We start from the raw sequence: 12,246 nt of genomic DNA on the forward strand, positions 1-12,246 counted from the left end.
TCCTGTATGGTTTGGAGGGACAGAGACGGCTTGTGAGGTTGAAAGTGGGGCACAAACCTGGCACATCTCCAGTGGTTGCCTTGAAACTATGATCGCCAGTTGTGTACCTTGTTATAGCACTACACTAGCTAGAAGGTGGGGTTATAGACCGCGGGGTGGCGGGTGTGCCCGTCCAGTGTCCAAGGCTACCCACCCACCTACCTTGATACATATGGTGGCATACTTTGGTCAGCCGTCCCCGAGAACTTGGTCTTGTTCGCGCCACTTTTCCAGGATACTTATTTCCCAGATTCTACCATTTCAGGCTTCGAAATTGCTGGTGTTGTACTCGGAGCTCTGCCCATTGTTTTGGACCTCATTGGCGAATATCGCGAAGGCGTTGACACCATCAAGACCTTGATTTCAACCCGCAGATATCGGAGAGAAGCCAAGCGCTTCCAAGATGGCCTCGGCACAGAGAGTATCATTTTTCAAAATACTTTGGAGAGAGTACTTGTCCAGATAGTGCATGATGATGCGGACATAGCGGCATTACTGCAGGATCCCGACAGTGACTTCTGGAAACGCAGCGAATACAACGCAGCGAATACAACGCAGACCTTCAGAGACTGATGAAGACCAGCTACGCAGCCTATATGGCAACTATGACTGAGCTCGTCTCCCTTCTCGGGAGTCCGAAGGAAAGCTGGGTACCGATATGCCGCCTTCGAGCACGATGCGCAACTTGAAAAGGTTCAACGACGTTCTTTCCAAAAGGGTCTATGAAGCTCTTCTCGGCAAGATCAGAGTAGCAAACCAAACACTTTCCACCATCGCTGAACAAATCCACAAGTTGGCTGAGTCTCGGATAGCATGTTGGCCAAACCGAGGCTTATTGAAAGACTACGCCAAGATCAGACGGCATGCTCGCAGTGTCTACGACACGTTTGTTTGTGGTAGTTGCTGGGATTGTCCATGCAAGACGAGGCACATCCTACAGCTGCGTCTGGAGAATCCGCCTGGCAAAGGCCATGCTGGTGGGTCAAGATGTATGCAGATGAGATCCAAATTTGTCCATCGATTTTCATACGCAGAAGGGAGCGAAGCAGAAGTCTTGACTGCGGGCGAAAAGGTCGAGATTGAAGCAGCCGACCTGCAAGACGATACTGATCCTGCAACACCGCGGATACCTGTGCAGGCACAACTCTCTTAAGCCGCTAATATTAGTCGCCCGAAAGACGTCCATTTCGGTATTGTCGAGTCAACCCTCGAAACCCTCCAATGGCCGAGGCAGGGGAATCCTGGTCAACAGCTTCACGATATCTGTAACGCACTTAACCTCTATTCGCCGGAAGGGTCAAAGCGCGAACACATTGTTTTCCTCATCGATAAGCCCAATCTGCGACGGCACGATGTCTACATTGTTAGAAAACTCCCCGCTAATCAAACTACCCGGTCCATCAAAAACATTCTCGAGACAGTTCTTTATCTCCCAAGGAGGGTGCCATTCGTCTGCCGGCCGTCAGTCAGCGCAACAGACGCTTCCTTGCAGCCATTTTAGCCTCTGGAGTTTCCAGCTCCACGGCAGCTGGCTGGAATCGCAACGAGGTCTTGAGGATATCCTGCTGCAGTCGCAAGCAGACTACCAGAACGCCATGATCTGCCTTCCATATCTCTCTCGAGCTCTCGTTCAGGCAGCACCAAGAGCTGAGTTCCAGGCACCTGGCGAAAGAACCAGCCCGGCTCTTATCAGAAACAGTATTCTTTTCCCACCCGGGCCAGCACTGGTCGAACTATCTCTTGGACAACCTCTTGACACACTGTGCGAGGCGGAAGACGATGACACCTTCAAAGCGGTTGCTATTCTCAAAACTGCGCTGCGAGTCCTGAAATTTGTGCAGGATCAGAGTGGCTATCGCTATTGTGATGTCATGAAAGTGTGCCTGCTGTGGCCTGGCCCTGATGGCGATCAACTTGACGATAAAGTGCTACGAAGCGCGGTGTTTGAGAAGGTAGTGATGCCGCTTCAGGATGACCTTGATGCCTTTGAAGGGAAGTCGTTCATTCGTTGAGCGGGGGGAAGTCTAGGACATGTGTCTGCAGACTCCCGGACTCTGCATCGAATATGTCTGTATGATAGTCCAACCTCATCGCCGTCACTCCACCTCCTTCTCCTTCTCGCCTTCCTTCTCGATGGCCCAATGATTCTGTGCCGGATGCGCAGCGGAAAATACTTGGCGGTGTACGGTGCGCCATGGGACCTGTGAGACGCAGATTCACTAGACTGCACGGTCGTCGTTGCCGCAGAATTATAACGTCGCCGTTTGTCTCTTCCAAACCAAGACACTGTCCTTTATCGCTCTCTTCCGTACCAAGTTGTATCCTCCACTACTGCCTTCTTCCAGACACGCTGCACAGTTGCGCGTACGAGACTGCAACGCGGTCAGATCCTCTGCACACCTCCTTCCGCATCCCACCCTACCACATGCATTCCTAGTCCGACATCACCTCTTTCCCGGCCTGCTTCTGGACTGCCCGCACCCCTCGTTGTGTTCCGTTCCACCTCGGTGAACCAGTCCACTGATCCTGGGCATTCTGCCTGAAGAATAGCCATCGGACAGTTTGATATACTCTTTGTGCAAACTCCGGCGCATTCTTCACCTTCCTTTCTCCGCTCCAGCCACATTGGCAATATTGGACGTCCCAAAGCAAACAACGGATGAGACAATAAAGAGACTGGGCCAATAAATACCGGCTGGTGGAAGGGTTTGGCCAGGCTGGCGCAAGCCAGGAGAGCATTGTAGCTAGGTGGTGTGGTTACTGTCTTCCTTCTGCTCTACAAAAGTCCGTCCCCGCCTAGTGTCTGCCTATGCGTGGCACGGTTCCTACCTCCCAGCATCCTACCGCCCTCCCTTCCGACGTCAATGCCTTTGGGATCTGATTGCTCTTGACTGCTATGGACACCCGCGAGTTTGCCACGAGAGACGAATTGTGGCGCATTCAAGAGACACTGAACGACCTCTCTGCAACCCAGGCCCTCCATTCAGATCGCATCATGCGTTTGGAGCAGAAGATCCCTGATGGGAGCAGACCTAGAAGTCTGTGGGGGGCGAGCTCTCCTTTCCCCTTGGGCTCTTCGCATCATGGTAAGCTGACCCATACTTGGAAACCCATATATACTAATGCCAACAGAATCGACACTCAACCCCGCCGCCGAAGCTTTCCGCAATTTTGACGCAGATCCTATGATAAGTTCCTTGACCTTGGATCCCACTGACGACTCACGGAGGGCCGCCGCATCAAGGGCCAACTCAGTACGGTTCGACGAGAGCGCCAACAACCACTATGGCTCCTCAAGACAGTCAATGGAATTGCCCACACGTACAGGCAGTGGACTTGGTGGTCACGCGCTCTCAGAAAGATCTCTTTCACATCGTTCTGACGGGAGGCCCACGCCCTCTGGGTTTGGTCGGACAAACAGCTTTGGTCTTGAACAGAGTCGACTGCTTGGGTCAATACACAACTCGCCGCGAGTTTCAGGCAATCCTCCACCAGGCTTCTTCATCTTAGGACCGTGTCCGGCCATCATCCGTTGCTGGCTGACTCAGTCGTTTTCCAACAGCTCACTCCTCTACGCCGCCATGTGCACCGGTTCGACGGTTTCGTCTGTCAGCTATTCATTGTTATGCAAACTTGACCTGACAGAGTCCATATTTGGAGAAGGGGGTGATCGCTCTGTTCGACTACCCGTTTATCTGACCGAAGCCAAAATCCACAGTCCTGCTGCTGTCAGATCAGCTAGTCCAGTGTCACCAATCCCTGCCCTGATGGTCAAGTTTGTGGTCGATGAACAGACGGTGACCGATACGTCGATACAGATCATCCTCGGCAGCGACGTTCTGAGATCACACAATGCCGACATTTTGTTCTCACAGGACAAGGTCATGATTTTCGACGAGGAACGAAATCAAGTCTCGATTCCGTTGTGTAGACCTGAAGACGATAGCTCTTTCAAGGATCTGTGCACGGTCTCTCGCCATCGATCGTTGTCAATCGGTGAAACTCTACCGCCCCCCGCTTCACCGGTGGGAGTCATTGGCCAACCAGAAAGACTCAACACAGCCCAGAACACTGTATCACCGACTGCAGCTCAACCCAGTAGCTTGCCTTCTGCCACACCGTCCGAACCGGGAGATATGCATCGAGCGGATCAACACATGGAGCCGTTGACACGAAGCAGTCTGGATATGTCTCAAGCAAAGCCTGCCGACGACTCCAAGTCTACGACTGGGAGTGAGAAGTCATTCACCACGCCAATGTCCAAATCTGGATCGGGGGTGTGGTCCAACTCGTGGCGTTCTGTCTCCTCTGGTACTCCCAACGATGCGAGCTCCAAGACTTCGTCTAGTTACGCGCGACCTCACACGCAGAGAACCATGAAAATTCTGCGGCCGACAAAGACAATGGCCAACGCGACCAGAACTCCTTCTGCGTCAGCCACAGCCCCAAATGGCACAGAAGCTGCGCAGGCGACTCTGAACGACACTGGAAAAGCTGCAGCTCAGTCAGATTCTGGCGGAGAGGCTAAAGGTTCTCAATCGAGCGCGACGGCACGAACTAATCCAATCGGATCCGGTACTGCCTTTGGTTGGTTAAACACGGGGCCGCAACGGAGAACAACGGCGAACAGTTGAGCGGAGGGCTAATAGAAGACTCTCGCTCCGAACCAGGATAGTTGATCTTCAACTGAGAACTTGATGAAGTCCGTTTGATGCCATGATGATGAAGGTAATGGGGGATCGAGAGGCGGGCAGGAAGAGGATGGTCAGAAGGGCGGGCTTCACTTGGTATTGACGTGTACTCTAGGCCGTTGTCTGACCTCGTCGCATGGAGACGTGGGACAGTCAGGGCAGATAGAACTCAGAAGAGTCTCGTACGAGGCAAATCTTGCAAAAGTAATCCAGACATTCATATTCACAAAATGAAGGATGCATGAGGCTGCGTCCCCCACACGCTGCCTGTGGGAATTCGATTTGCCGCTCCAACTTGACATCTTCGGCCATTGTCCCGTTCGCCCGATTCTCGCCGACACAAGACAGAAGTGAGATCATCCATCGTCCATTTGAACGTCCACCACACGACCCAGCCATTGTTTCCTTCCCACTCAAAACAACACAGCGACACCCTTAACTACGGCCGCGTTCCTCTCTCACAAAGTTATCTCCTTTCCCAGTCCATCCCAGTACAACCGACGTGTCCTTCCTTGACAAGATTTTATCAGCCATCACAAGAGCAGGGCAATTTTACTTACCTGGTAGGATTGAACAAAGACCACCAACCTCAATCGCTCGGAGGGTATAGACCTTAGGGCAAAGGCGGGCAAGAAAGATGTCGGTGAATAGTAAAAGAATCGGTCAGTTTCCCTGGTTGCGTTCCCTTTGCCAACGGCGGGGGCAACCGTCTGTTCTTCTCGCACATCAACCTCTTTCGGCCGCGGTGGAGCTCGAGAAGGGATCATCTCTTTGGACATGGGAATCCTTTGAGAGCGGCTTGAACGCACGAATTGGTTGAGAAAAGGGTGGATGGATTGATGGACAAGCCCATTGCGTTGCATTTGATGCGACTTACTTACTGACATCTCCTCATTTGCAGCGAATCCGGTCTTATTGTACGTTTCCTCCCTTTCCCAGACACATAATACACCGCTCTACCGGCGGGACATCTGAGTCGAGCTGCCTCCTCCAGGAGCCCGTCACCCTCGTGGCCCATCTTGTCGAGTCCAATGTGTCTACCACTCGCCATGTGGCGGAGGCCTGGGGTCTTGAGAATGCTGCGGCGACCTTTTTCACTGACGTTGCTGACTTGCGCCTGGCGATCTGCAGTATCTGCGACATCCAGGAGAAATTCCGCAGTGCGATCTGGGAGTTCCCAAAGGTGTACGTTTCCCAAAACCCCTTGTCACCGCCTTCCGCTCCCCCGTTCCGGGGACCACGGAGTGGTTGGAGTGCCAGATACGGTCGGGTTGAATAATACTCATACGGGTATGCGTAATGGACAGGATAGCCACGAGTCAGAAGCTGGTTAAAGCAGGTAAGGAAGGACAAAAAGGGACTATTTCCTCTTCCACATAGCATTCCCTTCTCCGCCCCTCCCCTTTCCCTCTGTCGTCTTTTCCCTTCTCATCGCAAACAATGGTACGCTAATCAGCTACCGTCTCACCTGCACAGCCAAAATTCTCAACATCCCCGTCTTCGTGACGACGCAGAATGCCTCGCGCCTAGGCGCCACCGTCGCGGAGCTCACCTCGCTCCTCCCCGAGGCCACGCCCGAGGCGATCGACAAGACGGCCTTCTCGATGCTCGTCCCGGCCCTGCAGTCGCACCTCCGGACCCTCGCCGCGTCGCCGAGCGAGAAGCTGTCCGTCCTGCTGGTCGGCATCGAGACGCACATCTGCGTCACCCAGACGACCCTCGACCTGCTCGCGGCGGGCCACCGGGTGTACGTCATCGCCGACGGCGTGTCGTCGTGCAACGCGGGCGAGAGGCCCGTCGCGCTGGCCCGGCTGGCCAGGGAGGGCGCCGTCGTCACCACCAGCGAGAGCGTGCTGTTCGAACTCGTCGGCGACGCCAAGGACGACAAGTTCAAGGCCGTCAGTGGCCTGGTCAAGGAGACCAAGGAGGACACCAGGCAGGCTGTGGAGACGTTTTGTCGCTTGTAGTCTGGCAAGCGGGATTGGGGACATGGATGGACTGAGATGATAGAACCGGGAAGAGGAAGCAGAATGTCGCCGGCTTGGAGCAATAGAAGAGGAGACTCTGAGAAGGAGAATGCTGGAACTCCAGAAACAAAGGGGGGAAGACAAATCACTGCTTGCAGTCTTAGCACTCAACGCAAGGAAAAGGGGTGAATGGATGCGGACTACTCAATCTTCCAGCTCCTACGGCGAGAGGGAATCCTGCTGCTCGACCAAGATTTGTTGTATACCTCTATGCTTTTGCGGACAAGAGCACCATGTGCGGTCCGAACGAACTGGGAAAGCAAGCAAAGAGCAAGAGTTGAAAGATCGTCCGTTTTATAACTCGCAAGCTTCCGCTGAAAACAAACACGAAGTCAAGACCCAGAAAGCTCAATCCCGCCGCCCGCTTGTATCCTACTAACGAACTCTCATCAAAGGAAAAGACATTATACGTCCAACCGCACTATAGAGGCTGGATTTGCAGGCGTCGACCCGAGTCTGTACGTCGACACCACCAGCATGCTATCGCCGCAGGTAATATGATACAGCAGCAGGGACAGCGACGATTGCGACGACCAACACTAGATTTCTTGAGAATTTTGTCAGACACGCCTTGGTGACCGCGAAGGTACAGGCTCACCTGGTGTTGCAAATCCTCGACATGAACGATTCCGGGGTAGTTTCTGGGTTTCCATTGGCGGTTGGTCCCGCCGGTTGCTTTTCGGAGGGAACAGCGTCAGTGCCTGAAGTTGCAGGAGGCGAGACATTCCCGTTGGTAGCGATCGAGTATGGCGGTGGAGCAAAGTCCGGGATTGAATCCTTTCTGGTGGCGATATCATCTCCTGCTATTTTGCCTGCACTATCGTCAAGATTGACTTGCTTCACGTCGATGATCTTAGGATCTTGCGCGCTAACTCCGTTCTCTTTGGAATCATGAGGCTCGAGGAGATTCGACACGACCTCTGCAGCAGGAGGGTAAGGTTCAACATCTTTGTGCTGTGATGGAAGACCATTCTCGCTCGGGCGAACAGGTTCGTCTTCTATGATGTGAGCGTCCCTTGTATTGAGGATGGAAGCAACGGGCTTGGAGATCTGTTCACTAGCGTCTTCGGGCGGGGACTCAGACACCTGAGCTTTGACGGAAATGACATTGTTGACATTGCCTTGTTCATCATTTGCTGGAACCAGTCAGCGTTGCGCATTGGACAGTCGAGAGCTAGGCGAGACCTGTTGGGCTTGATTCATCCAGGGCCCACCAATCACCAGGTCCGAGCCTGAATTTGTATTGGTAATCACCAGGCTCGAGGTCAGCCTTGTACAAGAAGACGTTCTGGGTAGAGCCGGTCGTTGGGGCCGTCTCGAAGCTCATCTCTCTCGGGGACCACTCCGTGAACGATCCAGCAATATACACTGGAGGCTGGACGTTGTCCTTTTCGAATGTAATCGTGATTGCCACCATCTCGAAGGTCTGTAGTGTGACGATGAATAGTTCGAGGAGCCTTCTAGAGAAACTGCAGCACACACAAGGTGGACCGACTGCAGCGGAGAGCAAGAGAAAAGTTGTAGGAAACCGAGGTGCCTTGGATATCACTAGACCGCAAGAAATCATAATCAGCAAGACATCGGGGTGGTAAGGATGGGGTTGCATATCATAAACAGCTGGGTTGCCACGGTTCCAACACAACGCGAGGTTGTTGGCTTTCGCGAGGTCGCACCTGAAGAGTATCCTGGTTATTTGCCCTGAGACGGCTGCGACTGGCCCCAGGCTCGTGGTGATGCGTAAGGCCTTCCTCGCTATACCAAAAGCCCTTACTTATCCAACGAACCATGCCCGGATGAAGCACTGCCCCTTGTTTGGACTAGCAGCAGGAGATTCACAGGCCAGTCATACATGACAATACGGCCACGAAAGGTCTTTGCCTCGGCGATGAAGGCGCGGCGGCACCAATCTAGTATGTCCCCTTCCCAATTGATGCAAAGGAAACCACAAGAAGAGATAGGCAAAGATAACGAAAATCGGAAGAGAGAAATCGCTACATACCTCGTGGATGATGGGGATGACAATTCCCTGGAAGCTGCACAGCTCTCAGAACCAAGTGTCGTTGACTGGTGACCACCAGCTTGTAAATTCCAAGGTTGCAGGGCTATCATAGAGGAGCAGGACCCTGAATCCGAGAAACTGAGATCGGACCAAGCTATCCAAAGTCAGGAGATGTCAGCTCTCTGATGTTTATGTGCGGCAATACCCGGTTGATCTTCAGGACAAATCCGCCGATGGCTTTTTCGGACCGAGATTGTGATTGATCGGTGGAAGAAAAGGGATGGAGGTTGTGTCAAGGGCGAGCTGAGGAATTCGGACCGCAGGCAAACCACTCCTCGAGAAACGAACAAGTTGGGAATCTCTGACCGCAACCAACATCTCAAGAACACAAGAACAAGCTGGGACACAAAGCCAGCGTCATGGCATCCCACCTGTCATACCACGGCCCCCCAGTTTTCCGGGGGAGCTTATGGGCTTGAGATGCCATCGTCCCAAAGGCCTGGCAGGCTGGGCGCGGCACTCGTAAACTCTTCCCACGCCCATGTGGGACAGAGGCGTCAATGGCATGCAGCAGCAGCAGCATTAGCTTTGAGGACCGGAGACACATGCTTGGTGCCCGCAAGGTTTGTGCCGGGGATGCATGCAATCTGGATCTCGCGAGGGAGGAGTGGGAAGGCTGACATGTGTCGATTGGCGCGGAAGAGGCGCACATGTGAAAGCATGGCATGCGGTGGCATGTGCCTTGATAATGTTTCCAGGGTTTTGTTGGGATGTTCACAGCTGAGCCGGCTCCTGGTGGCACCCATCGTCCTATCAGCCCGTCAACACATCAGCCCCTCCTCGTCCACTCGGCGCCGCCCTCGACATCACGCAAACCCAGCCACAGTGGCGGTGTTGCTGCTGGACAGAAGACACCCAGAACAACACCCAGGGAACCCCCGCGTCCGCCGTTTCGAAGAGAAGATCGTTTTCGAGTGTTGTCTGCGCATAACCACTTCAGCTGCCCTCTCCTCAGGTCCACCAACTCTGAAACCATCTGCTTGGGCTTCCAGACACGGGAAGGATTTTGCGGAATGTTATCTTCACTGGTGGAAGTGAGCGTTGCAAGAGACAGAAGAGACGGCTTTACAAAGGAACCAGAGACCAGACAGGCGTGAGTGATACCTATATATGCCCCATTCGCTGAAGGACGAAGAACGTTGCTCGGAAAGACATGTGAAATTTCTCTGGTTACATGCGTCGAGATATGAAGCATGTGCGCGATAGAGAGACAACCCGTTTAACTGGCCACAGGTGATCGCCCACTCAACCGTTCAACTTCGCAGCTATCTGTGCATATCCCTAATGATCCCTTCGACCGTCTGGAGCGATTCTCTGATCTTGGGACAGTAATGTCTCTTCAACAACTCGGCCTCCCAAACCCCGCTACCAGTCCCTAGCACGTTTGTGCCTTCCACGCTCTCGCTTTCGCCCCTGTATACCCCATCTCCTTTCCTTTCGTCGCTGTACCATAACGCCTCGATCTTGCGGCCGTGTTTATCTGCAATCTTAGCCATCAAACTCAGCACGGCCAACGTGGATTTCTCAGGCAGCTGAAGCGAGACGGTAAGTAGGCGCTTGAAGAACGACAACACCGTCTGTGTGGGCGGTGGGGACGAGGGCGTCAGCAGGATAGATGCCAGGACGCGCGTGAGTAGAAGGATCGGTGTAGAGATGTTGATTCGGTTATGCGCTGGGCTTGACGCTGACGACGATGCAGGTTTTGAGGAGTGGGGATCGGGGAGACGCAGCGACTTCGGTCCAAGTTCGACGTCCGCGTCCAGGGAGACGGGGTATAGTGAACGGTAGGTATGCGCGGTGAAGAAACTCAGGTCGAGATGTAAGCCCGAGGCGGCTCTGGAGACCTCCTGGCCCGAGAGCAGCGTGAATGCCGTTTGTGTCGCAAGCAGGCCTTCGCGTTTCCTGTTGCGGATCGTCTCACCGTCCGCGTTTGTCGCTATCATCCTCTCTACTTCGGCAGCTTCGTCCATATCCAGGTCGCCCCTCACGGCCTCATCAGCCGCGCTTACAATCTCCTTCAGCGCCTCCAAGAGGTCTCCAAAGAAATCCTGATTGATCAGATGCGCATACTTTGCCAGTCCTTCCAGCACAGCACCCATGAGTTCTGGTATTCTGGCTTTCAGAATGCGAAAATACGATACAAACACCAATTTCAGAGTTTCCGACTGGATCTTCTCGCGCTCTTCGTGGTTGACCAGCGCCGACGCTTCGGCCATGTCTTTCTCGACTTCGCGGCGCTGCTTGCGCAATTTTCGTTCGCGCTTGGAAATGTGCTGGGAGGTCTGTTGCTTCACCTTGCGTCCGTGCAGCTTTGACGGCTGTTCTGACCTTTCCGGGTTGCCGCCGGAGCCAGGTGGTGGCAGCTCGGATAGGAGACGTAGATGGAAGAAGGTATTCAGCACTTCTTCCCTGACTCGGTAGTCCTTGGCTTTCATCATCTTGGAGAGCAGGCTGACGGCTTCGAAGGACGGGGCTCCGTCTTCATCATGTGAGAAGAACTCCTCAAGTGTCTCGATGCATTTGAGATAGTCGGGCGAGGATTCGCGGCTGGCGACTTCGTGGACGAGGATATTCAGCAGCTCTGTCCGGAAATTGAAATGTGGCACTGAAAGCAGCAGTGTGCATGCACAGTTGATCGCAATAGTGCGCAAGGAGAGTGTCTCTGCATCGCCCTTTCGGGTCTTCGCGAGACTGCCCAGTTGTTTGACGTATCCTTGGTACCCGGTGACGAGGGCGTGCTCGTATTGTCTCGTCTGTCGCACGTCTTTCGAGATTTTATTCCCCAATTCTTCATTTTTGTAAGAACGTATGCGGTAGCCCGGGATTACGTCCTTGTACACCGCTGCTTGTGCGGCAAGAACCAGCTTTTGAACCGCGATCGGCGAAGTCGGGCTCGAGACTTGCGCCAGCTTCTTGAAGGAGCCGGCATGTTCTTCAGGATCTTCATTCAGTAGACCTGCAAGACGGGCGATCTCTTCTTTCGCGGCGACAATCTGTTGTTTGAGAGGGATTTGCGGAGCGGAGGGTTCTGTCTCGGTGGGAGGGGTCTCGTCCTCCTCGCCTTCGTCGTCTGTGCCGGATCCCAGAAAACTATCGGAGTCTTCCCCATTGTCAATCGGCGCCTTTTCTTCTATTATCTGTAACCTGCCCTCGGCGGTCTTAATGGGAAGTTTCGTTGACTCTTTGGTCTTTTTCTGCCTCGACTTCTTCTCGTATTCTTGCTCAAGATCCCAATCTGCGGCGCGGACGAAGAGGTCAGAGGCCTTGATAGTCTGAGAGGATTTGCTGTCGTCGACCGGCGGAGAGAGGCGCCTCCGTTTTGCTGGACGGCCGTGAGGCATGGTTATACTTAACGAGAAGCCTCGCGCACTTAACACCATGTGCACATCTCAGAGGCTGTAGAGGATCAAAATTTCGGTCAAAGGTCGAA

General features: G+C 53.7%; 5 protein-coding genes across 5 annotated transcripts; 2 read left to right on the plus strand and 3 right to left on the minus strand.

The window, feature by feature from the left end:
• Positions 1–2,307: 2,307 nt before the first annotated feature.
• PV07_02015 (uncharacterized protein) lies at positions 2,308–5,009 on the plus strand. Its single transcript, XM_016388601.1, has 2 exons — positions 2,308–3,125; positions 3,172–5,009. The coding sequence occupies exons 1-2, from the start codon at positions 2,936–2,938 to the stop codon at positions 4,671–4,673; spliced, it is 1,692 nt and encodes a 563-aa protein (XP_016255529.1). The 5' UTR covers positions 2,308–2,935; the 3' UTR covers positions 4,674–5,009.
• Positions 5,010–5,083: 74 nt separating this feature from the next.
• Positions 5,084–7,101, plus strand: PV07_02016 (uncharacterized protein). Its single transcript, XM_016388602.1, has 5 exons — positions 5,084–5,392; positions 5,632–5,647; positions 5,862–5,915; positions 6,038–6,069; positions 6,207–7,101. The coding sequence occupies exons 1-5, from the start codon at positions 5,368–5,370 to the stop codon at positions 6,695–6,697; spliced, it is 618 nt and encodes a 205-aa protein (XP_016255530.1). The 5' UTR covers positions 5,084–5,367; the 3' UTR covers positions 6,698–7,101.
• Positions 7,102–7,237: 136 nt separating this feature from the next.
• On the minus strand, positions 7,238–8,174 carry PV07_02017 (uncharacterized protein; the record flags this gene model as incomplete). Its single annotated transcript, XM_016388603.1, has 3 exons — positions 7,238–7,304; positions 7,356–7,893; positions 7,943–8,174. The coding sequence occupies 3 exons, from the start codon at positions 8,172–8,174 to the stop codon at positions 7,238–7,240; spliced, it is 837 nt and encodes a 278-aa protein (XP_016255531.1).
• Positions 8,175–9,135: 961 nt separating this feature from the next.
• PV07_02018 (uncharacterized protein) lies at positions 9,136–9,483 on the minus strand (the record flags this gene model as incomplete). Its single annotated transcript, XM_016388604.1, has 1 exon — positions 9,136–9,483. One exon carries the CDS (start codon positions 9,481–9,483, stop codon positions 9,136–9,138), a length of 348 nt encoding a protein of 115 aa, XP_016255532.1.
• A 410-nt stretch (positions 9,484–9,893) lies between these two features.
• On the minus strand, positions 9,894–12,195 carry PV07_02019 (uncharacterized protein). The gene has a single exon (XM_016388605.1). The coding sequence runs from the start codon at positions 12,155–12,157 to the stop codon at positions 10,082–10,084; it is 2,076 nt and encodes a 691-aa protein (XP_016255533.1). The 5' UTR covers positions 12,158–12,195; the 3' UTR covers positions 9,894–10,081.
• Positions 12,196–12,246: the final 51 nt, after the last annotated feature.

The sequence above is a fragment of the Cladophialophora immunda genome, assembly GCF_000835495.1.
Source record: "Cladophialophora immunda strain CBS 83496 unplaced genomic scaffold supercont1.1, whole genome shotgun sequence".
Taxonomy (NCBI): Eukaryota; Fungi; Ascomycota; class Eurotiomycetes; order Chaetothyriales; family Herpotrichiellaceae; genus Cladophialophora; species Cladophialophora immunda.